The sequence below is a fragment of the Theobroma cacao genome, chromosome 4, assembly GCF_053813885.1.
Source record: "Theobroma cacao isolate CCN51 chromosome 4, ASM5381388v1, whole genome shotgun sequence".
Taxonomy (NCBI): domain Eukaryota; kingdom Viridiplantae; phylum Streptophyta; class Magnoliopsida; order Malvales; family Malvaceae; genus Theobroma; species Theobroma cacao.
In genome coordinates, this window is record NC_142642.1 from 35,609,962 (window position 1) to 35,635,563 (window position 25,602).

At 34.7% G+C, this 25,602-nt stretch overlaps 3 protein-coding genes across 4 annotated transcripts; 1 reads left to right on the forward strand and 2 right to left on the reverse strand.

Moving 5' to 3' along the window:
- The first annotated feature begins 177 nt into the window (after nucleotides 1-177).
- PTAC5 (plastid transcriptionally active 5) lies at nucleotides 178-2,509 on the forward strand. The gene is made up of 6 exons (XM_007034342.3): nucleotides 178-856; nucleotides 1,169-1,264; nucleotides 1,435-1,554; nucleotides 1,665-1,911; nucleotides 2,100-2,137; nucleotides 2,230-2,509. Exons 1-6 carry the CDS (start codon nucleotides 299-301, stop codon nucleotides 2,323-2,325), a joined length of 1,155 nt encoding a protein of 384 aa, XP_007034404.3. The 5' UTR covers nucleotides 178-298; the 3' UTR covers nucleotides 2,326-2,509.
- Nucleotides 2,510-3,373: 864 nt separating this feature from the next.
- On the reverse strand, nucleotides 3,374-13,238 carry LOC18602753 (glutathione-disulfide reductase). Of its 2 annotated transcripts, none has more exons than XM_007034345.3 (17): nucleotides 13,016-13,238; nucleotides 12,692-12,837; nucleotides 11,848-11,912; nucleotides 11,698-11,767; nucleotides 10,921-10,992; nucleotides 10,633-10,836; nucleotides 9,769-9,842; nucleotides 9,597-9,680; nucleotides 9,115-9,202; nucleotides 8,935-9,016; nucleotides 7,970-8,043; nucleotides 7,597-7,704; nucleotides 7,367-7,431; nucleotides 6,921-7,034; nucleotides 6,152-6,251; nucleotides 5,535-5,588; nucleotides 3,374-3,731 (listed from the first exon to the last, which is right to left on the reverse strand). In XM_007034345.3, exons 2-17 carry the CDS (start codon nucleotides 12,830-12,832, stop codon nucleotides 3,636-3,638), a joined length of 1,491 nt encoding a protein of 496 aa, XP_007034407.3. In that variant the 5' UTR covers nucleotides 12,833-12,837; nucleotides 13,016-13,238; the 3' UTR covers nucleotides 3,374-3,635. The 2 variants fall into 2 exon arrangements, with proteins under 2 accessions (XP_007034407.3, XP_007034406.3); XM_007034344.3 differs by having other exon boundaries at nucleotides 12,692-12,864; nucleotides 13,016-13,237.
- Nucleotides 13,239-14,444: 1,206 nt separating this feature from the next.
- LOC18602754 (Beta-glucosidase, GBA2 type family protein) lies at nucleotides 14,445-24,655 on the reverse strand. Its single transcript, XM_018119860.2, has 18 exons — nucleotides 23,946-24,655; nucleotides 22,940-23,050; nucleotides 22,783-22,839; nucleotides 22,551-22,627; nucleotides 22,370-22,469; nucleotides 22,109-22,182; nucleotides 21,292-21,392; nucleotides 21,104-21,207; nucleotides 20,869-20,922; nucleotides 20,717-20,772; nucleotides 20,592-20,630; nucleotides 19,061-19,202; nucleotides 18,623-18,807; nucleotides 18,080-18,147; nucleotides 17,789-17,861; nucleotides 17,102-17,163; nucleotides 15,665-16,928; nucleotides 14,445-15,058 (listed from the first exon to the last, which is right to left on the reverse strand). Exons 1-18 carry the CDS (start codon nucleotides 24,024-24,026, stop codon nucleotides 14,797-14,799), a joined length of 2,910 nt encoding a protein of 969 aa, XP_017975349.2. The 5' UTR covers nucleotides 24,027-24,655; the 3' UTR covers nucleotides 14,445-14,796.
- Nucleotides 24,656-25,602: the final 947 nt, after the last annotated feature.

Sequence of the window (25,602 nt, forward strand, 5' to 3'; positions counted from 1 at the left end):
TTTCAGGTGCTGTAGAATGAAATGAATTGGCAATGAAAATCTGAAATTACCAATTACTAGCTGTTAACTTTAGCAGTCTCTTTGTTATAAAGTAAAAGCTCGGCTGAGGGAAGGAGTAAAAGCTTCCCGCCACCTGTGTGTTCCTAACGTGTGGTTTAAAAGCTGTAACCAAACACTACAATTATCAATCAGAATCAGAATCGAAGTAGTAACAAAAGTATCCGCTTTCTTCCCTCCTTCTTCTTCTTCCTCACATTTTCCTCTTCAGTAATTAATTTCTCTATTCCTTCCAATTTAGATGACTTCCTTAATTCCTCTCTCTTTCCATCCTCCTTTTCTCCACTTCAATTCCCGCTCTTTTCCTTCCAAATCCTTTCCACTCTCTCCCTCCCCTTCCAAACTCTTCCTCTGTTTCTCTTCTTCAACTAATTCCTCGAATTTCGATCGCGAAGAAAGCCGGTGGCTTCGCGAAGAACAACGGTGGCTCCGGGAAGAGCAACGCTGGCTAAGAGAAGAGAAGCGGTGGTTAAACGAGAAAGAATTTCTGCTTCGGCAAATCTCCGAACTCAAGCTTCAAATCCAAGCCTTAGAGAACCGGAATTCGGTTCAAGGAGCTTCGGTTTCGGAGACGATATCGAGTATCGGAGCTTTATTGCAGGTGTTGAAAGAGAAGAATCGTATTGCGGACAGCGGAGAAAGCACGAGTGAGATGGTTTTGGAAGAAGTAAAAGAGAAAGAGGTGGTAGTGGAGGAAGGAGTTAGGGTTTTGGCGAGGAGGGAAAAAGAGGAAGAAAAGAAGATAGAAAGGAAAGCGTTGAGGGTAGGCAGCGAAGGAGAACAAGTTCGAGAAATGCAGGTTAACTTACCAAAGCCAAGGATTTTGGAACAATTGGAATTTTCGATACAAATTAAAACTTTAAGGCTACAATCTTATTGTTGTTTGGTTATAGATATTTGGGACAAATTCAATGGGAATGCTCTTTTGAGCGGAAATAGAAAAAGCAACAAGAAAAGGAATGGACTTGCTTTGTTTGGCTAATTTAAATTTCTTCCTTCTATTTCTTGAATTCCTGTTTGCATGTGCTAATTGCTACGCTGTAATATGATATGTTCATGAGATTGAAACGGAGTGGATCATTGATCTTGATTTGTTCCCGAATGCTAACAGGAGGCATTAGAAAAATTGGGTTTTTATTCGGGAGAGGAGGACATGGAATTTTCTAGCTTCTCCAGTGGAACTGAGCGTGCCGTGAAAACTTGGCAAGTAAGCTGTAATTTCACCATTGTTTGTTGTTGTTATGGATAAGAGTTTCCCATTATTATCATAGATATTGATACCAATGACAATATAGTATCTTATGGATTGCTGATTAGTAAAAGCTTTTTATCATTCATCTAATTTTTCATTCATCACTAAATGTTCCCTCTTGACAGGCAACAGTAGGTGCTCGCGAAGATGGAATAATGAGTGCAGAACTTCTTCAAAGGTTGTTTACGGGACAGCAGATCAAGAGTTCAGATCATGAAGTAGCCCCTCCAACTGTTCCAGAGAAGGTATGTTCAGATCATGCAGAAGGCAAAGTTTCTCGTGCATGCTAGTACACTTAAATTTTTATATTACCCAATAAACTGCTTAGTTCCTTGGGACTAATCTTGTATTATAGGAACAAACGAATGGAGCTGCAATTGCTTCTTTGACAGAAATCTCAGAAATACAACAGGAAGTTGTGAAAGAGGAAGGTTTCACACAAGCTGAGGTATCTCAACATCGAGTTTTTCTTCTTGGAGAAAATCGGTGGGAAGAACCCTCTAGACTTGCTGGAAAGGATAAAAAAGCCATGGAAAGTAAAAACAGAGATTCCACAACAAGGTGCCATGCTTGTCGTGGGGAGGGCCGTTTAATGTGCACAGGTAATTATTATTTCAAGTTAGTTTCTTAACGTTCCTTATGTTTTTTTTTTTATGAATGTAGTGCAAAATGTGATATTTGCTCAAACGATGAAGTCTTCAGAGTTTTCAAGTGCTCTGTTGCATGTCATAATTTTCATCAGTTGTGTACCTGGAATTAAATAGTCTCACTGACATTGTTTCTACTGCAGAATGTGATGGAACAGGCGAACCCAACGTAGAACCGCAGGTAAAAGGGTTTGCTTGTTCTTGTTCTTTATACGATCTGTTTAGTAATTGTATTCTGCCAAATTGACCATTGGACTGATTATTGTGATGCAGTTTTTAGAATGGGTGGAGGAGGGAGCAAATTGTCCATATTGTGAAGGCCTTGGGTACACAATTTGTGACGTATGCCAAGGAAAAGCAGTGATTTAGGCATCCAACTGTGGTTTAGTGTTCATTTAACACACGTGTTAACACGGAACAAATTAACTAGGCTATCCAGCTGTGGAAATGAGTTGCCTGACCACCTGCTACAACAGCTCCCTATTGTCTGTTACATCAATCTTGCTTTACAGATCATACAAATAAAAGCATGATATCCATAATCTTTCAGAAACTTTCACATTACATTAGCCTTGAACAAAACCCATTAGATTATTTAGATGTAAAGAGTACTCTTACAACTATTTTTTCAAAAAAAAATTGTCCAGTTAATAGTGTTATATCAAGTGAACTAATTGTAGAAGTAAGCAGAGCGACAGTATCCATTGCTTTACAATCATTTGGTTCCTTGCAAGTTGAACGGTCCATCTTCACATAAAGGAAGAAAAGTTGGATACAAACTAAAATACTGAACGATTGTGCCTGCCGAGAAACGACGACTGCAAGAGAAGGGGCTAAAAACATCGGACTCCAAACTTGGTAATCACAGTTTTGCTAAGTGCCCTTTTCCGTCAATATGACAATACAACACCACTACTATAATGGGTGATGACCCTTAGAAGGTCCCCTGTACACCCCCGATTCCTCCGCGGATCAAATCTCCATATGAAGTATTTATAACCATTTTCCATGTTATCTAACTTTTGCTTCTTATGTCTCTGCTCTGCTATTAATCCAATGCAATAGAAGAAGAAGAAGCAAATTCAAGTGAGGGAAATAGTACTTTTAATTTGAACAAGTAGTTTCATTTTTTGTTTTTAAGTGTAAATACACTTTGGGCCTTTATGACTTTGGTAAAAGTAGTAAATGCAACAATCAACGAAAGCATGTTTAATGATGCAACTTTGACTGATCCTCCTTTCCAATTGCAACAATCAAGGGTTTTCCTTCACTGTCCATCCTAGCCTTTTCCAAGTGGCAGGAACCCAGGCGTATGTAATTCGCCAACTATTGCAGCAAAAAGCCTCTCAACACAGACTTGAGTGGAAACGGCACGTACCGCATAAGAGAGGGTCCCCGCACATCGGAAGAAGAGAACTTATCTAAGATGCCTTTGCATTACTCCATAAGACAAAGATACAATTCCAAATTGAATGATGCCATACACCGACCAAACAAATACACTGCTAGTACCACTATTCAACCAATACAACGGAAAAGCATTTTATTGGGAATAAAGATAAATGGAAATACAACCCTTTGCAATCATCCATACCCTTTCCCGAGAGATATCTATGACCATGGGAGTGTTGCTTCCAACTGCATATTATCAGGACCAATATTTCCTTGATAAATGTCTACTACAGATTTGTCTTTGGTTTCCCACCTGCAGTAATACGCCGTGAAACAGACCGCATGGTCACAAACTCCTCAGCTGCAGAAGGATGTATGCCCACCTGTAGGAAAGGTTCAAAAGACTTGCTCAGTAAGGTGGATACTTAAAAATTACAATAAAGTGTAGAAGGAATTCTACGAAGGGGGTACAAGTTGGGATTGCCCAGGGCAGATCATTCTTCAAGAAAGGAAAGTCCAAAATTTTGTCCTCCGTGAATAAAGGAACTAATCATATTTGGAAAGAAACAGTTTTACAAAGGGCAGCCAATGATTATCTTATTGCTTAGTTTGCATATTATAAGTCTGCTTCTATAACCCAAATGGCTATAACCACATCCTCTTATCCACCTCCAAACATTCTCTTTAGCAAAATAATAATGAAAACAAGAAGAATGTCAAAGCTTTGCTCATACTAACAAATAGTTGATAGCCTACGGGATAAACCATTTGCTACTTATTGCCTTTATAGCACGTTTGGTTCGCGGAATAGACAGGAATGGAATAGAATAGCTATTACGTGAGAATAGAATGAGATGAGAATAGAATAGAATAAGTATTACGTAATTTGATATGATAAATGGAATAGAGCATGAATGATTATTATGACGTATTACAGTGTTTGGTTGGTAAAAATAACTTTGGAATAAGAAAAGAATAAAAATAAAAAGACAAAAATACCCTTTATTATATAATGATTATTTAATTTTTATTTTATTTTTTAAATATTAATATTTTATTTATAATCTAATCATTAATATTACAAAATACTAATATTTTATTTATAATTTAAATGTTATAATGATTATTTATTTTTAAATTATTTTATTTTTAAACATTAATAATGTATAATTTATTTAAAATATTAAAAATTGATAGTTTAAATATTAATATTTTATTTATACTTTAATCATTAATATTAAATGTTATTGTGATTATTTATTTTTATTTTATTTTATCTTTTAAATATTAATAATTTATATTTTTAAATATTAATAGTTGATTATTTAAGTATTAATATTTTATTTGTAATTTAATCATTAATATTATAAAATACTACTATTTTATTTATAATTTAAATGTTATTATGATTATTTGTTTTTATTTTATTTTTTAAATATTAATAATTTATAATTGATTGAAAATATTAATAATTGGTAATTTAATTTATAATTTAAATATTATTATGATTAAAATATTAATACTTTTAATTAATTTTTAAATTCAAAATATTTTATAATATATAATTAATAACTTAACCTTTTTATTATAATAAGATTTATTTTTCTCTATTTGCATTTTTCATTTTTTAATTTAAATTTCACTTAATAATTTAAAAATTAATATTTTAAAATACTAATTTTTTATTTATAATTTAAATATGTTATAATTAAAATATAAAAATATTAATATTTTTAAATTTTAATTTAAAATATTCATTTTATAAATTTAAATTTGTAATTTTTAAAAATAAATAATGACATTTTAGTCCAAAATGTATAAATTTTATTCCCATAAGTGTGGAATAGCTAATACCATGGGGGATGGTGGTATTAGCTATTCCAAGCTTTTGCCTAATTTTAAAGAATAGTCATTCTTTTTGGAATGGCTATTCCTTACTCAAGAGCAAACCAAACAAAGGGATAAAATTTTGTAAGGAATAGAGGGGGAATGGCTTAGCCATTCCACCTACCAAACATGACCTTAGATAGAATGGAAATAACCGGAGCTGAAGAAACACCTTTAACAAAAGTGGTTCAGAATACCCAATTCAGCCAAGGTATTAATTCAGTCTGAAAAAGTATAGTATTGGAGGGCATAAGTCAAACCAGAAGAGACGTCTAGTTCTAAAGACAAGTTCAACTTACCGTGCTGTCAAATTGTGCCTTTGTCGCTCCACACTTTAGTCCAACAGCAATCCCCTAAACAGAACAACCAAAATTAGAACATATGAGTTATCATTTTCAGGCCTTCAACATGCAGTGTAGTTCACCTTATTCCTAAATGCAGCTTATTGCAAGACAAAGCTAGCATAAGGACATTGGGCCCATCTATCATTGCCAGTTGCATCATATTTTGACAAATAATAGGATCCAGCAATAACTGTTAGCATAATACAGTGCATCTACATTCTACTACAAGGTGCAAGGTCTGTAAGAAGTTTGTGTGAACTAGAAACCCTTTTGTAATCAGGATTTTCAATATTCTCTAGTACTTGAATTATCCATCAAGGACAGAAGCAAAGATCATTCACGGATAAGAAACTATTCCCTTAAAGCAAAACACACTAGCTCAATCCAATAAAGTTTGTTAGGGCCACGCCACAATTTACACTATGCGCTTGCAAAATTTAGACAACATTACCAATATTCCCTACATTCATATTGTCTAGAATAATCTTGTATTTAAATTACACAAGGCATCGATATATACACTGACACATGGAGATATGCATGCACATCAAAAGAACCAACAAATAAAGTACCTGCATAATTTCAGGTGCATCTGGCCCACACATAGATGCCCCGAGAACTTTATCTGTCTCCGCATCAATAACTAACTTCATTACTGTCTTTTCCTGCCGTCTAGAAGCAGAACACAAGAAATTTATGAATTGCAAAGAAAGCAAAATATTAGTAACATAGATATACAAGAATCACACACATGGCTGCTGATCAAATGGACAAGGAAAAGGATACATTAACCTCTGGAATAGTAGAATATTTTAGATGCTTAATTGACATTTTATTAAATAAAATAGAGAATTTTGAAAAGCATTTTAGCTGGCAAGGAAGCTACTTACAGAAGAAGCCAAAAATGAATAACCCCAGCACGTCCCAAATCAATAAAAAACCAATAAAAATATTCAAGATTAACCCTTCTGTCATCATCTTCATCCCAGTGAAGCCTTTTACTAGCAGGCTACATAGAATGCAAAATAGCATCTCCATAGCCATGTTTCACGGGTTCTTCAATTTACCCTACACTATCCATGTTAGACACCTTAAATTTGTGGGTTTGACACTTTGATCCTTGATGTTAATAAAAAAGCTTGCTTAAAAAAAATGATGTCTCTAAGTCTGAAACCAAATCCCGAGTCCACATAACCTAGCCACAAAAGTGAAAGATAGAAATGAAGACATACAACTCAATTGGTATATAGGCCTTTAGAAAAATAGGAAGGGGCAGAAGAGTCAGGGACAAATATGGCTGCATTTTTTTTTATGCAATAACATCTCAAATCATCATCATACCCAGATATAGTATTCTTCATTGGATTGAAGGTTGATGTGAAAACCAGAACATCGCCATTTGCTTGCTCAATTGCTTGCTCTTCACTGAGACCAACAACAGAAAGTGGCGGTATGCTGCAAAATAGCAAAACAACATAGCAATTAATATACCAAAAAGTGAAGCTTCAAAAGGAAGATGTTATAACAAATTAGACACTAGTTGCACCAAAAGATTGAATATTTGCATATGCCCAAGATCAAATGAGGTACTCAACAAAAAAATTTGTACAATCCTCCGAGAGGATAAAAAACCTAATAACTTCAAAGAAGTCTAAATTCTACAGTCCTCTGGAGAAAGAGATTCAAATACAATTCTTCATGACCACTTCAGTATATTTTAATGTAAATAATTACATATACACACCAAATCACCTCCAAAAGGAATGTTGTAAGAGAGAAATCATTACCTAAACACAGCACACGGTATATTGCTGTAGTCTGGTTTGCTAGATTCCCCACCAAAAACAGTTTTCTGCAAACGTTTTCCCAAAAAGAAAAATAAACAGAAAGGAACATGAACACACACAAAAAAAAATGAAGTTTAACATGTAATCATTTGTGATTGTTACAAGTGAAACAAAAAGAAAAAACCATGTTCTGTACAGAAAAATAAAAGGGCTTCAGACAGAACACTTACAGCAAAGCAAGTTCCCTCCATTAAGGCCACTGGAGTCAGGTTCATTCGATTTGTAACATCGCCAACAGCCCATATACTGGGAATATTAGTGCATGAGTACTCATCCACCTGCAAGATTCAACTTCGTCATGTAACTGTTGTTTTCAGACAATGTGGGAGAACTCATTCAAAGCAATTAACATAAATTAAGCCAAAGAAATAGAACATCGGAAATCATGTTGTTAGTAACATCAATCATAATGATATCATACCCATACAAGTTGGCATTGTCCATAGACAATCCAGTCAGCAGATACCAACTTATTTCCAGAAAAAAATTTAGTAATGTTCAATAATACAAGAAATGAGAATAAGAGAAGACAGAAGAAGTAACCTTCACAGCTCCTGTTTTGTCAAGTTCAACACCTACAGCTTCCAAATTCAACCTCTTTGAGTTTGGTACCCTGCCTGTAACAAACAAAAGAAGAACATCACCACACTCACAAACTTACAACAAATAACTCTCAAAACAAAATGAGTATGCTCTCTCTGATATAGCAGGCCATCAGTATACAGGTTTGTGAAAATATATCAAGTTCAAACACAGAACATTTTCAGATATAAAAAAACATTCAAGAATATTAGCCAGGACTTTCAATAGCATGACTAAGTACTTAAATAAAAGTGCACCAATTATTAGCAAGCCATTCAAAATTAACCTAACCACTTAAAAAGAAATAGAGCAGCAGAGTAAAATTTAAGGTCAATAATTAAATGTATTTGCTTTTGAAATTTCACAAAGAATAATAATTAAAACGAACATGCGAAGCTCTATATTTGATAGCATCTCACAGATAATAAATATTGCTATTGCATGTAAGTTTCATCAGCCAGATCAAGGGATTGGTGACTGACCACAGAATAAGCATTTATCATGGAGAACATATACACATGAGAGAGAGAGAGAGAGAGAGAGATTTCAAAGTAAAAGCTAACTGGCAATTTTATGAAAAATTGAATAAACAACAAAGCAGGCACAGGAAATGTGCAGGTCTCTAAAACAATCACCACAAGACTGTACATAATGCCACTAAGTAGCAATGGCATTAGAACTGACGGTAAACCACGAAGGGTGAAAAGCTGACTGTTATTGCTCAAAGGGTGCACAGGGAACTCAAACCACTAACCAGCAGAATGGCTATTGTCATTCACCCCAGAAAAAGAAAAAGCAGGCCTTTCAGACATCAATATTGAATTCCACAAAATATGGAGATAAATATAAAACAGAATAAACTGAATCACAAGACTATGAAAGTGGTGAAAAAAATTGCTTGGAAACCTAAAAGAGATTGCAATTACCTGTAGCAAAGAGTACAACGTCTGCAATCAACTCTTCACCATGATCTGTAACAACTTTTATGCCATTATCTGTTTTAATCAACTGAATTCACGTATATTAGAACATACATCAGTACAAAGTAAAATATATTGATGGAAAACAAAAGAAATGCAAACTGAACAGAATTTGCTATTGAGTACCTCAGTCAAATTTGTCCTTGGGTGCAAATTAATTCCCCTTCCTTCCAGATTTCTAGCAACCACTGCCCTCATTTCATCATCAAACCCTCTGTAGCATAGATGCATAAAATTATTAGTCACTCCTAGTCTTCATCAGGGTCCTCTCTTGAAGACATAAAGCCCATCTCATCCTATTAATAGCAGTCTGGGCAATCTTCTTAAGAACATCTTTAGAGTTTTTAGAAAATATTTACCAAATTCCAATAACAGACTATGATAATGCAAATTTCTAGATGAAATGCCAGCATAAACATCACAAGTACATACAAAGTATGAAGCAGAAATTTCTTAACACTTTAGAAGAACATATCTAAAACAATTACGGTCACCATAAGACTTAAAACAAACATCAAATGAAATTAAATAGAGGATCAGATCTAGGGACTTTTATGAAATACCAGAAAAATCTGGCAGTAATAAATAAAATCTGACTGAATAATAACCTCAATGGAAGTTCCTTTCTGAAAAAGAGATCTACAGTAGCACCCAAGCCCCGCCATATTGATGCAAACTCAACAGCAATGTATCTGGACAGGAAGAGTACATATCATCTGAAGCCATTAACAAACTGAGCAGATGAAAAGAACAAACAAGCAATCAGGAGACGTGCCATACCCTCCTCCAAGTACAACAGCACGCTTAGGTAAGTCTTCCAAACTCAATGCTTCATCAGACGTAATTGCCAACTCCTAAAACGTCAAAAAGAGGGAGAATTAAAAAACATGAAAGGAAAATGCTAACGGTGATATCTTATTTAAAAACATATCAAATCTAGTAGCCAGTTTCAATCTGTCCATAAATTAAGTTTGGTCATATTTCTGGCACTAGTAACAAGTAATGCACTATGAAGCAATAGAAGCATCCAGCGAGAGAAACTAAAAGTATAGCCCATAGTTTGTTGGAAAGCAATGTACAATAGGATTCACTCTAACAATAGAAAGATTGTGAAAACCTCAAGTTCATAAATAATGACATTGAAATCAATCTTTAGTCTTACTTAAAAAGAATATATCACAATGATGTAAAATAAACCAAACCTAAAGGCTTGCAATCTACATAAATAAAATTGGTGGTTTTGATAGGAAAAAAAAATAGAAGATCCTTCATAATTAGCCAGACTGTATTCTAAATAATATTATCTGTGAATCTACCATCTTTCCCATATGTTTAAATATTGCATCTACACATGCTGCTAGTGCTACCAAAATTAAATTTAATTTAATGGGGCCCAGCTAAAAATTTAGCTTAAAAGCAATTAATATAAGTTTTCACTCATTTTTTTTTTTTTTTGAAATGCATACAAGTTTTCATTCATGAATCACAAGTATGGCAGTTATAAAAGGTTTGTTTATACGAATATTTGGTTCAAATATATGAGAAGCTAATTTCATCATAATCTAGCTACAAGTAGTATAGAATACCCAATTCATTGTGCTGAATCAACTTCTGATCATTCTAGAGGGAAATCAGTCTATATACCTGCCCAGGAATAGGAAGACGATGTGCCCTGCTGCCAGTTGCAATCAATATGTGCTTCGCTGAATAGGACAATTTGGTGCCATCTAGTTGTGTCACCTCAACTTCATTTGGACCTACAATCTTTCCCTCCCCTTCAAACAATTTAACGCCAGCACTTGACAATAACCGCTTGTAAATTCCATTTAATCTGATTATCTCATCAGTCTACAAGTACAAAAGGTAGGAAAAAATTAAAAAAAAAAAGAATAAATATATAAAAGTTTGAAATAGAAAGATACTACAAAGCACCTTTTTATGTAGAAGCTTCTTCCAATTGAAATCAAGATTCTCATTCACTTCCCATCCATAATTTCGGGCATCCTACGAAGCAAAAACCATACACTTATCAAACACTGAAGCCAATTAGCTAACTAGAAACCACAGATTACTTCACACTAAAATACAACAGAACAGAAGTTCTAAAAATAATTCTTAATAGAAAAGTGGGGGAAAAATAGACTAACTGAACATCAAATTCAGGAATATTAATGACAAACTAACATTTTTTTCTGTAATGAATACTATGCTTCTTATAAAATTGATTGCCACTTTGTCACTCATATATTTAATTATTTTAGCAAAAAGAAAAATAGAGCAATAACAAGATGGAAAATTCTCAATCATTTCAAATAAATGGCTAAACCAAAATGGAAGTCTTGTGAGGGCTCAAGCAACGTTGAATATTATCTCCTATCGGAGAAGTCATAGTATGAAAAAATCTATTTTGTGGGTCAACTTGTTTCCTTCTGAATAGAGCCAAATTCAAAGGTATGCAAGATTTCTGACGACTTTGGAGGGCCTATGGCAAAAAGCTATATGTGGCTCCAACCATCACATAAGAAGATACTAAAAAGATCTCTAGAGAATTCCCTACGTTCTTGAATTATGTACAAATTCATAAGCCAATATCTTAATGTGCCAAGATAGTCACAAAGAAATCTCTCACAGAAGAAAATTTCCCATAAAATGATCATTCAGTTACAAATTTGCCATCAAATGTGATACTAATAGGGATCACAGTGTCACCTCAATTTCACCTCCGAATGCTGCTCCATAGACCAAAATCTTTTTGGGAACACAACCACGAATAACACACCTATGATACAAAATGTGACACAGCATTAAAGAAAACATGCTGCAGCAAAACTAATTAAGTTATAAAAGTGATCAACTTACGTCCCACCAACTCCTCCAATGACTTCTGAGCTAATTGGATGAAATGGGAGCTCACATATCCCAACCTTCAAACATGACATTTGAAATAATTAATAGATAGATAAATATATAACAATCAAATTCTTAAGCTACAAAATGAATATTTAGGGAAGAAAATTATAGAAAACAATGATAAAAGAGTCATAATGAATTCCAAAAAAATGCAGTTGAACAAGAGCAAGTAGCTAAGGACTAATACTCCATCAAGCCAGATAGATTACGCATGAATTTATCAACCAAAATTAAATAAATGAACGAAAGAGGCTATCAAAATAACAAAAAAGACGCAAAATAGTCAAAGAGTTAATTAAAAGAGTAAAATAACAAAAAATACGCAAAATATTCAAATAGCATTGATTTTGTTTTTTTTTGTTTTAAAAGACAGTTCCCTATTTTAAACAAAGTAAACAATTTAGATTCAATTGACCCATATTGACTTCAAAGAAATCATAGGATAGACATTTCCTACTTCTGAGTAGGCCACCCACCCACTGCCTCACCACAAACATGTGATAAATGACACCCTACCACAATTTTTTTCTCTCGTTTTCAACTGTTTGGTAACAAGCAATTAAACACAGGTAATTCCTTCCAAAGCAAAATCTTAAGTACTTCAATATCCTACTCATCAACCTTGCTTGTTAGTGAATATATGGATCCAACGCATCGAATATCACAAATTTAGAATCGATTACCGCATTTAATTTATTAAAATAATATTTCCAAAGCTAAGACACTAACAACGTGCCATTTCTCGAATTAATTCGATTTGCTTAAATTAACAGAGGCATAGAAATTGGAATACCTTAGCTCCATAATTAGCAGAGAACCTCGCAGCTCGAACGCCCCCGCTTCCAGCACCGATAACAAACAAGTCGAAGTGATAGTGAGCCTCGTCTGCGTTCGTTTGGCTCAATTCTCCATCAACTAACATCTTCCTCGCCATGATTGCTTCAAATTAAATAACAAACTCAAACACTGAATGGAAAAATAAAACAGGAAGAATATCAATAAGCCTCAACCTTAGTTACGTTCCTAAAAAAAATGAAGCAAAGAAAAATCACAATATAATCAGATAAAAAGCATTGGTTTTTGAATTTTTTCAAATTAAAAAAAAAAAAAAAATTACCTGAGCTAGTGGCGGTGGAGATTGGGAATAAAGAAGGATTGATTCTTTAGGGTTTTAGTAAGAATGAGAAAGAAATAACGAAAAGCTTTATGCGATCTATATGAATGAAAAAGAGGCACGCGAGGAGAAGAAATGAACTGAAATGAAAGAAAACAGAGAGAGAGAGAGAGAGAGCTTGGCTTTGGTGTCCGGGGCTGAAAGGTCTGCCTGTTCACATTCGGCGTTTTAATGCTACTGTCTAGTCCTGGGGCCATTTTCTTTTAAATCTTTTTTTCAATTAAAAAAATGGCAAAAATAGGGAAATTAGGTGTAGCAAATTTGTTTTACATGGTATCATGTTAATACCGTGTTAAATATAATGTTTTCTCATTGAGACATCACTCTTAAAACAAGAATATCAACCAATTAATAAATGAGAGAAAAATTTTTTGTGACCATTCCTTATGACCCTACCAACCATTTTGCTGAGACAGAAAGGAGAATAAAAAATTGAGCACGATCTGCCCCAGGTACAGAGATACCAGCCTATTACTAGCGATATAATAAATATATAATATGAGTTTGCATGGAATCAAGTGGTGGAGATTTAATAAGGAAATACTATTAGATTTAAATGCTATAGATCTACCGCGTCAGTATGTCATTTATTACACATTTTCACTATCTATAAAAGGAATTTTACCTTTTGATTGCGTATCAAAGTTTGGCATCCACTAATTTAGATCAAAGAGAATAATTTTTTTCACCCTCTCTTTTTGCCTTTTATGATAGGCGAATTGACTTTTTTGGTTAAGAATTTCAATTCTGGCAGTGGCCGTTCAAAGTTGGCCTCTGTATAAAATATGGAGCAAAGCTAACATCATGACTTTTGTTTGGATCCTCCAAGGTGGGAAAGGGAAGCGTTTTTCCCAAGTAATTTATTGAGTCAATGAATTTGAACAAGAACCGTATTTCAAAAAAAAATTGAGCAAGAACCGATTATGTATTTACCCTCTTTTTCTGTCGAAATCCAGTTACAGTGTTCTGTCAAAGTTCCTTCACAATTGCTCGTCTGAGTCTTCCTGGGGCCAACGTGACGATGTCAATATCGGATTTATTGCGCATCAAAAGTTCCCCAACTAGCTTAAACTCCGGGACCAAACGCTGGGATTATATATGATCCTTTTCTATTTTTTTGGGGGTTTTAGTTGGCACCGCAATCATTTTCTTTTCTTTCTCCCTTTTTGTATACCCTACATATTCCCAAGTGAAGACAAATGCCATGTGACAACAAAAGCAGACAGGAGACGTACATGCTGTCTCGATTTGATTTCCAGTTTTATTCGTTTCACAAAAATAACTTCCACCAGAAATGAGCCTCCGGGAAGTCAGGTAATTCAGGGAAGTTCAAATCAATAATACTAATAACTTAAAAGCAACAAATGACATGTAAACAAACAAAAGAAATTCAAACTCCTTGTGAATTTGGGTTCTCTGTACTCCTCCAGTTGCTACAGATTGTTGCCTAATGTGTTCAAATCCGCTTAGCATTTCCAGCAATGTCAATGATTTTTTGCTAATATGGAAAAAAGAAATTCACATTTTCTTAATAAGAAGAATGTGCTGCAAAGAATTGACTCTGTCTATGACTGCTTTTTTGTTGCAGCCCAACTCTTTATTCCCTGACCCGTAATAGATAGGGATTCCTTGAACCTGCCCCAGCTTTGGATTCTATGGGAAAGGGTTAAAGGAAATGACTTAATGAACATTTTTTTTTTTTTACATATACATGAATATGATGATTAGCATGTACATTGCAATACAGAATTTCCAAAGCACTTTGCTTTATTTGCAATTTTTCTAACTCCTGTTTCGGTGAGAGACAAGGAAAATGTTGCGGGAGAAATGAGGATTCTGTCCATCATATTTACCTTTGGGGCGTCAAGAATTGCTTTAGGTATAGACAGTGCCCATTGCATACTCCATATTGCAAGAGGCCTCATGTACATAAGAGATCGGAAGTGCCCATCAATTGTCCATCCTTCTGGAGTCTGGAACCAGTAACTGTGTACAAAAGAAAACAGAAGATAAATAGTGATTCTTACAGCACAAATAATTTAAGCAACACCTTCCAAAGGACAAAACGTAGGAGGTAAAAGCCACAGTGAAATTAACAACTTATCGATGGCTATACTCAGAGAAGGTCATTAATATTATTGACAGTAGAGGCAGTTTAGGAGTCCAGATATATCTGTTTCACTGGGATTGCTGAGACAAGGTTAGACTTTTATATGGTAAGAGCTGTTTTAATATACGAAGAATCAACATTCTATGTTCTTTTGATAGAATATCATTCTAATTATTCAACCCTTATCAACAGTGATCACATCTTAAACTTTTTCTGTAAGGGATTCAGTTAGCTCAGTCCAGATACCTGTCAACATCATTCACTTGAGAAGTACATTTTTTATCAATAAAAAGTTTTTCCAACATAAACTTCAGCGTTGTTTCCCACATGACAAAAGATGCATATTATGAACTATGAAAACCAGTGTTTCTAATGGACATGGAAATTGATTATCATCATTATTTTGCATAACTGTCACCGTATTTGGTGTCTAAAACATCATGTAAGGAAATAAGAGATTGAAAATCATACTAAACACTTACCCATAGCCCTCTTCTGACCAGCCTGCAATGAAAATACCTTCAGCTGCAGTGAATGCCTCTTCCTCCATTCCAGCAAGAATCATATTAGCCGCCACAGCATAGGTAACACCTGTCCATATTTCACGTGACTGCATGCAAGACTCATCCACCTTTCCATTGGGATGCATCCCATTTACAGCACCCATCCTGCCTCCTTTAACTTTCATTACATTGAAATCATATATTTTCTGAAGAGCACTCCTTGTCTTGAACTCATCAAAAAGTGGAGGCAAGCCTGAAGACGCTGTGTACCATTGCCCTGCCAGTTGGTCTGCTTGTATCGACTTACTATTACTAGTTGACCCACTGTCGTAGTTGAAATAGGAACCATTCCACAGTTTTTTTTCAAACGCTGATTTTGCGCCAAAAAACTTGCTTTTGCATGTTTCAGCAAAGAACTTGTCACCTACCTGCAGGGCCATTGCAGCAGCAGCTTGGAGAGCAGCAAGCCACAAGCAACCGCAGTAAGCACTTACACCGTGAACAGTCCAAGTATCATATGTTTGATCTGGAAATCCATCATTTTCAATGAGGCCATCATCGTCTCTATCAAATTGTTCCATATATTCCATTGCAGCACGAACAGCAGGCCAAACATCAACACCAAATGCCATATCTCCTGTGGCAGCAAAATCTCTGTACACTTGAAGCACAAACTTGGGGTTTAGATCCTTCCATTTGCTTGTATCATGTATGTTATAGGCATTCATTTCATTCCAAGGATCATGAGTCCCTAGATCATGAGGAACAGCTCCTCTAACCTTGCGAATTCCGTAATTACCCTCTGCTAGAAACTTCACTTTTCTTCCATCCTCAGATAAAACAGCTTTGGCAAAGTCACGCTGAATATTGAGTTCAATTTTGGGAAAAAGCTCAAGAAGGGCAAACGATGCATAGAAGTGTACATCATAAGTGCACCACATGATATATTCAACTCCTTCCAAGTACAAAAACCTACCAACATCATCACTGTCATATTGTTGATCCTGCGATTTCAAGTGATGCGGGAAGTAGTTACTGCTTCTTTTGTTCTGAGAAATAGCTGAATCACCATTATTTTTTAACCCAACACCAGTAGAACCATTACAACCACTGGTACTAGTATGTTCAAAAACAGTATCATGCGTGCAGTTCACTTCATCTTTAGTTACTTTTACATCTATGCTCTCTACTTTTGTCAGTGGATCTTGATCACTGTTCACATTTATAGATGGCAAAGAAGAATCTGCACAGTGGATAAATAAGTTATACCTAGCTTTTAATGACCAAGATGCTGTTATAAGTTGTTGTTGCCGACACACAAGATACTATAAGTAAATATGCAGACTGTACAACAGGATGCCAGAATTAGTTTAAGCTAAACCAAGATGTAAAAGAGTGGGCAGTTACTATAAATACCAATCCAAACTGTTCCACCAGCAACCAAAAAGTAGAGCTCATTAAACAGTGTGAATTTGTACCTGAAAATAAATGAAAAAAATTAGCTAATTACTATGAAATATCAACAAATAACCCCCCCCCCCCCCCCCCCCCCCCTTGCCCCCAACATGCACCCTTATCTGGTAGTAAAGTCCTTGCTTATAAGCATCAAATAACAATATCAGACCAAAAGTACACTGCAATAATGCCGTGTTTTGTGAGACTGATATCTGCAGCACAATGGCTGTACAGCTTCAAAAGCATTGACCAAATTGCTAAAGTGTAGTAAGCCAGTAAGCCCCTAGAGACAGTCAAAAGTACACAGTCTTCAATGTCCCACCTCCACCCCCTCCCCCTGCTTTCCCTCACTTACTTTCTTTCTAGTCTCTAGCCTAGAAGGAAAGAGAAACATATAGATACATTTTCATATCTCTATATTAGCACCAGCACAACATAAGCAAGCATTTAAAAATTAGACAAGGTTAGAGAAAGTATTACATTATATAAACCCTTCCCTTTACATACACAATAGTTTCCATATGAGCAAGAGGAAGGGTTTGCTACATGCAAGATTCATCCTTTTTGGACACCAAAACACTAATTTAAAATTCAAGGGAGGCATAGAACAAAAAGCAAGAAAAGTAAAAGGTTTCATTGGATTTTTACCATTCTGGCAGCCTTTCATCCTTCAGGATAGGACTTTGCCATTTCTCAATCTCCTCTTCCCACCGCTTGTAATCTATAACCAACCAAAATATAATAGGTGTTAGGTACCGATATGATGTTAATAGAAACTTAGAATCACTTAAATAAAAAGCCTCTGAAAACAAAGGAAAAAGCCACATTGGAAAGTATGATTCCATCGGGTAAATTGAAATGATTAATGATGCCAAAGTCAATGACTTGAAAAAGAAAATACCACATAGAAATGAAAAGATATTCAAATCAGATACATACTTGTCAGTGCATCATGAACCAATTTCAGAGCTGCTCTTTCAGATGTGCCATAGAATTTAGTGTATCTCCTGTAACAACAAAAAAGTTTCAGAGATGATCACCAAAGTTTAATAGCACTGTGACATAACAATGCCACTGAGGGCATGTACAGAAAACCACAACCAACGTTGCTTGATTGGAAAACATCACTGGATAATCACCAGGTCAGCAACATATTAGCTCTCTCTCCCAGGACAAAAAAATGTAACACCTTAGAAAATTACAGTTTTAACAATCCTATGGGAAAAAGGAAAATTAATAAGGACAGCTTGCATGGTAGAGACTAATAACTGGTGTTGTCCCACAGCAGTAAAGTTTGGAATTTCTCATGGCCTTAGATTCATGCTTGGTCTCTCAACCTATTGTCAATTCGTTCTCAGTAGCTGCATAACAGAGACAATACCACAACATCCAAATCCAAGGACAGTAGTGAACATGGCAAATTAAATACTTGAGCATGCACTAATGAGTAAAGGAGGAGAGAAGGGGGCATTGTAAATATACCTATGGTATGAGTTCCCTTTTAAAAATTTTATTTTTGGAGAAGACCAAGCAAGAGCAAATGCAATGGTGCACTTTCCATGTGGTTCCACCCAGGCAGAGGCTGAGACAGCTGCACAAAGTGTCTCTCCAGGTGATGAAGGCATGCTTGGGCCACAACCAAAATTTTCACGATCAAATTGTCCATCCTTCAGACAAGCAAACAACAATTTAACTCTTAATTGGGTCAGGCAAATGCCTAGCATGGCCATAATTGATGACAAACTTGGAAAGAATGCTGTGACACTTAGCAATTCATGAAACATGATTTATGCAATTGAAATTGAATATCAAATGCACGTAAATATATAAGGTCAATGAGCTCCATAATCAAAATTCCAGGTAGGAAGACTGATGCAATATAAAGGAAGGGGGTGGTGGCCTTTAACATGAATCTATTACCTGCATCATTTTACCCCACATCTCCTTTGCTGTTACAGAGCTTTCTTCAGTCAGACCAAAACATGGTAGAACTGTCACATTGACATTCTGGGTTTCACATGCAGCTACTGCGAAAGTAACAGGAGGGTTCCCTTTAGTGGTCCTGTGAAATGGCCACAATTCTCAGAAACATTTGAGATCTAGTCATAAAGTTAGCTATATCAATAATCTTTTTATACATACAAAGTATGCATCAAAGCAAAACACAAACACACTAAGAGGATGACAAGTTATGGGAACAAAGAGAAAAAATGATATCAATGCCAGCACTGAAGAAAATGTCCTGGAAATTCATGGACTGGAGGAAAGTTTCAATGCCAGTTCAGAAAAAACAAGCTCAATTTTAAAGAAAAGAAAATAAAATTTATATTATTGCTCCAGAGAGAGGTAAAACTTTATCCCTAGAGGCTAAAGCAAGCTAAAAGCAAAATCTTTTAATATTCTAAGGACATCCGAAATTCAAAGTCTCAGGGAGTGGTAATGAGAAGGCAAACAAGATGTTTCAGAAGATACAATAGGAATATTCACCGAAATTCTTAAGAAATAATCTAGTTGTTCTATAAAATAAAAACATGTAAAAGAAACAGTAATTCACCTAATAGTAGTAACGATTTCAAATTTTGATTGTAACAAAAAAGCCTCCTAACAACCTTTCAAGTATCTAAAATACCTTAATGCTTATATGCAAAAGAGGTATGTCATGAGACAAGGTAAATAGAACAGTTTTTTTATGCGTTTTCACATCTGAAAAAAATCAGAAGTACTCTCACCAACATTTTTTAGAAATACAATTAATCAGGCATACCCCTCATAATTTCTCATCAACATTTCCTTGAAATGAAATCATTCACCATTTTTCAACAGAAACGAAAAAGAATTGTGCCTAACTTCTTTTAATATTTTCTCTCATACTCCAATTTATCTGCAAACTGAAGGTTTGTGTAGGTGTGCCACAGGACAATGTAGATTGAGTGGGTTTTTAGTGCTTTACATGTCTGAGAAAATGGCATACCATCCTGACATAACTTCTACTAGCAACACAATTATGTTCGCACAACAAAAAAAAAAAAAGAAATGCATGGCCCAAATTTAATTTACTTTTTAGTGAATGACAAATTTTAATTAGGCTACTGATTGTCATAACCAAGATGTCCTATCTTTAAAAAAAAAAAAATTGCCTTCTCTTCTACTGTCAACATTTTTTTAACATGAGATACAAGCTACAAGTATGATTTTTTTTTTTTGCTTTTTAGCTGCAAGTATGATTGAGTGGCTTATGTACGAGTCCAACATTGTCTTTCGCTCTTTTTCCATTTCCTTTTTTACTTTTTATTTGTGAGTTTGTATATGTAGTGAAAGGGGTTGAGGCTTAGATGAAGCCAACAAGGAGCTTATCACATTGTGTTCCCTTTCACCTCTTATAACATTGAAATGACTAAGAGAAATCTGCAAACCAACCGTCATATAAAGCTATTAAGGTTTGATGACTTGCTTGTGATGAAGAAGTACACCAGAAACTCCATCTTCGCCTCTATCAAAATAAAAGAGAGTAAAGTTAAGACATTTTCCAAAGTGCATGGTTCAAAAACAGCAAGAACATACACCAGAGATACTCACATAAATGGTTCATTCACATGATCTCCCGATAAGTGTGAAATTCCACCAATTGAATTCTGCAGAAACACACATTGATTACTGAACATCCATGGACCTGTCTTACTATTGATTGAGTGAAATTAAACAAGTTTGGACGTAGAAAATGAACTTACTGCCCATGTGAAAAGTAGGCTGACTTTTGCCCTTTCTTTTCCAGTATTTACCAACTGCAATAGAACAAGTAATAAAACTTGTAAGAAATGGAACAAACAAAGGGCCATTAAAATAGTCTAGATCTAAAACAACTATATAAACAATTTACAGCTTAATTCTGAATCAGCACATAAGACCAAAAGGGGGTTGTAACAGGTCACTAAGTTGTCGATATTAGATTGTTAGTAAACTTACTGTGTAGACAAAAACAGCTGTTGGAAGACTGCTATCCCTATAATTATGTGGTATAAAAGGTGAAATCTGTCGACAGGACACTTTAAGGTCAGGATCTGGTTCACCTGAAAAAAGTAAAGAGACCATTTCAAAACAAGATTCAAGGAAAAATAAACCGATTTGTATAGCAAAGAAAGTTCGAATAATACCATCATATACTGTCCATGCTCTAGGAAACAAAGCATGGTATGTGGAATGCTGGCCACTCAGATTCCAACCCCATGATGAAATACCCTCATCACTAGCTTTCCTGTAAAAGCATGCAACTGACATTAGGCTAACAATCTACAGTTGCTCTGATAATAAATTTCATGCCAACTTCAAAATGATGATAAAAGACAGATTAATAAAATCTAGGCAAGCCCCAATAGTTCACTGGAACCTCTCTCACACTTTGAATACACAAAATACACCTGCATGAAAGACACACCTTGTCCAACAATGAATCCAACCACCACCATCAACCCCTCCTTTCAAGATAAGTTTTAATGTTATAAACAAAATGCCAAACTATGACAAGGAAATCAAACCAGATATTATTTGATCTGCCAAGTTCATGATAAAGATGTTCTTGGTACTCAAAATCATAATTATCAAAATCTGCAACTCTGGTTTCTCAGTAGGGTATTAAAAGCTAAAATTCATGACATGAAAATTTTGCAGTCAGTTGAGTAGATATCAAATACTGTCCTTCAATATGATGATAATGATAAACAAACAAGAACTGGAGACTACATGCCCAACATGTTATTACTTGGATAGTCATAGAAATATCTGATGCAGCTGTGGAAAGCTTGATATTTAATTCATAATTACAGGTGGTGTATACCATTTGAGGTAACATCATTGACCAATCAAAGAGCAACATGTAAATATCTATTGTTCTAGCATGTTAAAGAACATAGACATTCATATATCCAATTTCCTTTAGAATGATTGTATTAGAACTTCACAGGTTTTTCTTACCCTAATCCTTCATGCTGTCCTGGAGCCAAAACTGATGCATACTTCTTATTCCCACCATCACGAGATATAAATATCTACAGTATCATGAAAGAAAACAATCATCATGAAAAAGAAAATTCTGTTTTAACATTTCTTAAACATCTAATGTATTCTTTTTTAACCCTCATCATGGGAGGAAAGTGGTCATAGAACTAAATCAATTAAAAATTCATACTAAGAATTAAATTTGAACAAGTGAGTAAGTTTAGAGCAGATCTTTACAGAAAATTGATTAGCCATAACAGGTGAAGCATCACAAGTTCCAGGAACAATTTGCCATTGCCTGAACTCGCCTCTGAAACCCCTGGATATACTGCCACTCCTGCCATATGATTTGCACAATCAGACATATAAATATACCAGCACTAAGAACTGAACCATGTAGCTAAACGACATTAAATACCCCATTCCTCCCAGTGGTACTCCTTGTGATGCAGAAGGCTTGCACCTTTCTCGGGTGAAAGGGTCAATAGGTGCTTTCTGCAGATAATCATGCCACAAAATTAATATATATAAAAAAAAAAAAACCTCAGAAACCATCTTCATCCTGCAGTTGCACTATCAAGGAAAATAATAAACTGTTTCTAAAAATCGAAAAAAAGAACGACAGTAACTGAATATAATGAGAGAATTACCCTTCCATGCGAAGCCTCTTCCCTGATATAGGACCACAAGCGTATACCTAATCGCACCTAAGGTTTCAAATTCCAAGATCAATTAGAAGAGGTAACAAGGACAAGGATATCATATGCTCCTGCTATACAGTAGTTAATGAATCAATTGAACTCTTACCATCTTTATCGCTTCCACAAATGTAACACTGAACTCTTTAAGAATATTAGCATGGCTGTTTAATCTCCTTCTCCAAGCTTGTTTTGGTGGGGCAGCACTATCAAAATCAAACTATAGTGGAAGATGAAACCAACAAAATCAGTATAGAAGAAAGCTTATCAAAAAGAAAAAGTCTGAAACTAAACCTACAGCTATTATGTCAAAAAAAATAGTTGTCAGGTAGAATGAATGTGGCACTTAAGACCGAAAGCAAATCAAGCTGTTACTGTTTATCCTCAATTAGATGCAATGGATATTGGATAGTTTCTCGATTTAAGATTATCATATTTAAAAGAATATCAGGAGGAGCAAACTGTATCAATTTGAGATATTATCAAGCATGGCTGTCAGTCTCTTCCCTACATTTGAGACTTAACTATTATGACACTGACATAGGCATGACGTTCAACACATTTTTTCTATTGCTTTTTCAAAAATTACAGGGTTTCAAACAATCACCAGCTGCAAAAATCAACCAATCGTATCTAAGACAGGAATTCTATCAGGTCAGTTCAACCATCTAATTCTTCCACACTTTTCTGAATTCTGGTCAGTTGCAAGCTTGAAATCAAGCTTTGATTAATGGATAATACAAAGAAAAAGAAAATTCTCCTAATACTTAAAAGTAAAATATTAACTAAAATTTCCTAACACACGTCTTGATCCCTATCAACAAAACCACTACGATTAATTTTTTTAATTATGAAAACGAGGTTAAAAAAAAAAAGCAAAATTTGCAAATTTTATATAAATAAAATTTCAAATCCTTTTATTTAAGGATAAGACTGATTCTGCGGAACAGCCAGCCTTGATCCTCTAACTTTTATAGCAGTTTATTTTTTCCTCCGCGTTCACATTTTCTCAGCAACCAAACAGAATCAAATCTAATCAACTTAGAAAAAGAATGCAATGATTAACTAAGCTTTCTCCGTCAATATTAAAAAATGGAAAAAAAAAAAAAACTTACCAACTGTAAAGTATTACGGCTGATATATTCCTCAGGCGGCCACGAATTCTTTCTACAATGAAATATATTTCCAGTAACCATGTCGACTAAAAGCACTTTATTTCCACTCCAATAATTTACTCCTCCTCGTTTTTCTTTTGTTTTCCTTTTTCTTTGCTTCCTTCCTTCCTTCCTTCCTTTTTAGCTATAAATCTCCCGAACTCATGTGATCACCAAAACTTTAAAAAAAACGCAAACCACTTGGGAGGAGCCCCCTCTTGTTCTCGAAAGATCTTCTTAGATATTTAAACTTGATGAAAAACGAAACGCTAGATCAGAGAAAAGCGGGATCAAATGTCTCGGGACTTCGGATTTCCATGCGTATAGCAAACGCGGCGTTTTTGATTGGATATAAAGAAGGAGAAATTAAGATTGCTGGCTGGGTGACCGTGGGCGTGGCGCGTGGAGGAAGAGCCGTTTGGAGCCTTGTCAGAGCGTTTTGCAATTGCAGCTAGCACTCGGCGATCGCCAGGTGGTGCCAATGTGACTATCACTCGAATTCGTCACTTTTTTTTATATATAATTTTCCCTTTTTTCCCGTTTTTTGAAACTGTGAAAATAAAGGCAGTGTTTTGTTGAGAGAAAGAGAGAGAGACTGGAAAAGCAAAAAAAAGTTGCGTAGCCTGCTAGCTTCAGTTGGTGGGGACGTGGGGTCACTTTTGTGTCTCTTTTTTATTAAAAAAAAAAAAACAAAGAGGCGAGTTTTTTTTTTTTAAAATAAATAGTGAAATAACTGTGATGGTGATTAATTTAATTTGGGGTTTGCTTATTTAATTTGATGGCGGTGCGGGTGCGGTAGTCGGAACTGTATAATGAACAGTATCTCTTTCGGTGAAAAGAAAAATGGGTCGTCTCCATCGCATGCTGACGGTAGCAAGATCCACTTACCATTTACACCTGTCCGCCCTACAAAATAACAAGATCCACTTGATCTTGATTGACTTCCTCTGATGTTTGTAATAGATTAAAGAAAAACGATAATTATGCTAAATAAAATAACAACATTACTACTATTCTATTTTACGTAATTTAATTTGCCTTGATCTATATTCACTCAAAAAAAAATCGATGTTTTCTCCATTTCAATTATTATCATTTTTTTGGCCCTCAAAAATAATAATTAAAGAGTAAAAACTAAAATTTCAATTTGGAAGGTTCTATTAAATCTTTAAATAAAATCATGGTATTCATGGGATGGTAATGAATAGATTTTATTATATTAATCTAAAATCACATGTTAGGCAATGGAGTTACACCAAATGATCTTTTTGTGATAGTTAATGATATATATTATAGAGATGATTCATATATATAGTTAATTTTATTTATAGTCTAACTTAACTAAATATTCTAGTCTAATTATATATTTTAATCTAACTAAGTAATAGTATTGTGTTATAATTTTAATTAAATAATTTATACAATTATCTTAACATATTCAAAATTTATTATTTTTTATTTAAAAAAAAAAGAAAAAGTCTGTCAATAAAAATGTTATATTTTTCACTTCAAAATTTAAGTGAGAAAGACTTAATTTGTCATTAAAAAATCTAACGTGGCATGTATTCACATTAATAACCCTATAATTATATAGTTAACAATTTAGTTAGTTTCCACC

Bases quoted from the DNA above. Each gene is read 5' to 3' on its own strand.
- PTAC5 (XM_007034342.3), top strand. From the start codon at position 299: ATGACTTCCTTAATTCCTCTCTCTTTCCATCCTCCTTTTCTCCACTTC. The intron at 857-1,168 runs GTTAACTTACCA...GAATGCTAACAG, and splicing joins AACAAGTTCGAGAAATGCAG to GAGGCATTAGAAAAATTGGG. The intron at 1,912-2,099 runs GTAATTATTATT...TTTCTACTGCAG, and splicing joins GGGCCGTTTAATGTGCACAG to AATGTGATGGAACAGGCGAA.
- LOC18602753 (XM_007034345.3), bottom strand. From the start codon at position 12,832: ATGGCGAGGAAGATGTTAGTTGATGGAGAATTGAGCCAAACGAACGCA. The intron at 11,768-11,847 runs GTAAGTTGATCA...TTTGTATCATAG, and splicing joins ATTGGAGGAGTTGGTGGGAC to GTGTGTTATTCGTGGTTGTG. The intron at 9,017-9,114 runs GTACTCAATAGC...ACGTGAATTCAG, and splicing joins CAAGGACAAATTTGACTGAG to TTGATTAAAACAGATAATGG.
- LOC18602754 (XM_018119860.2), bottom strand. From the start codon at position 24,026: ATGGTTACTGGAAATATATTTCATTGTAGAAAGAATTCGTGGCCGCCT. The intron at 22,470-22,550 runs GTATTTAATGTC...ATCATATGGCAG, and splicing joins GTACCACTGGGAGGAATGGG to GAGTGGCAGTATATCCAGGG. The intron at 18,148-18,622 runs GTATATTTACAA...TTGTTGTTACAG, and splicing joins AAAGGGAACTCATACCATAG to GAGATACACTAAATTCTATG.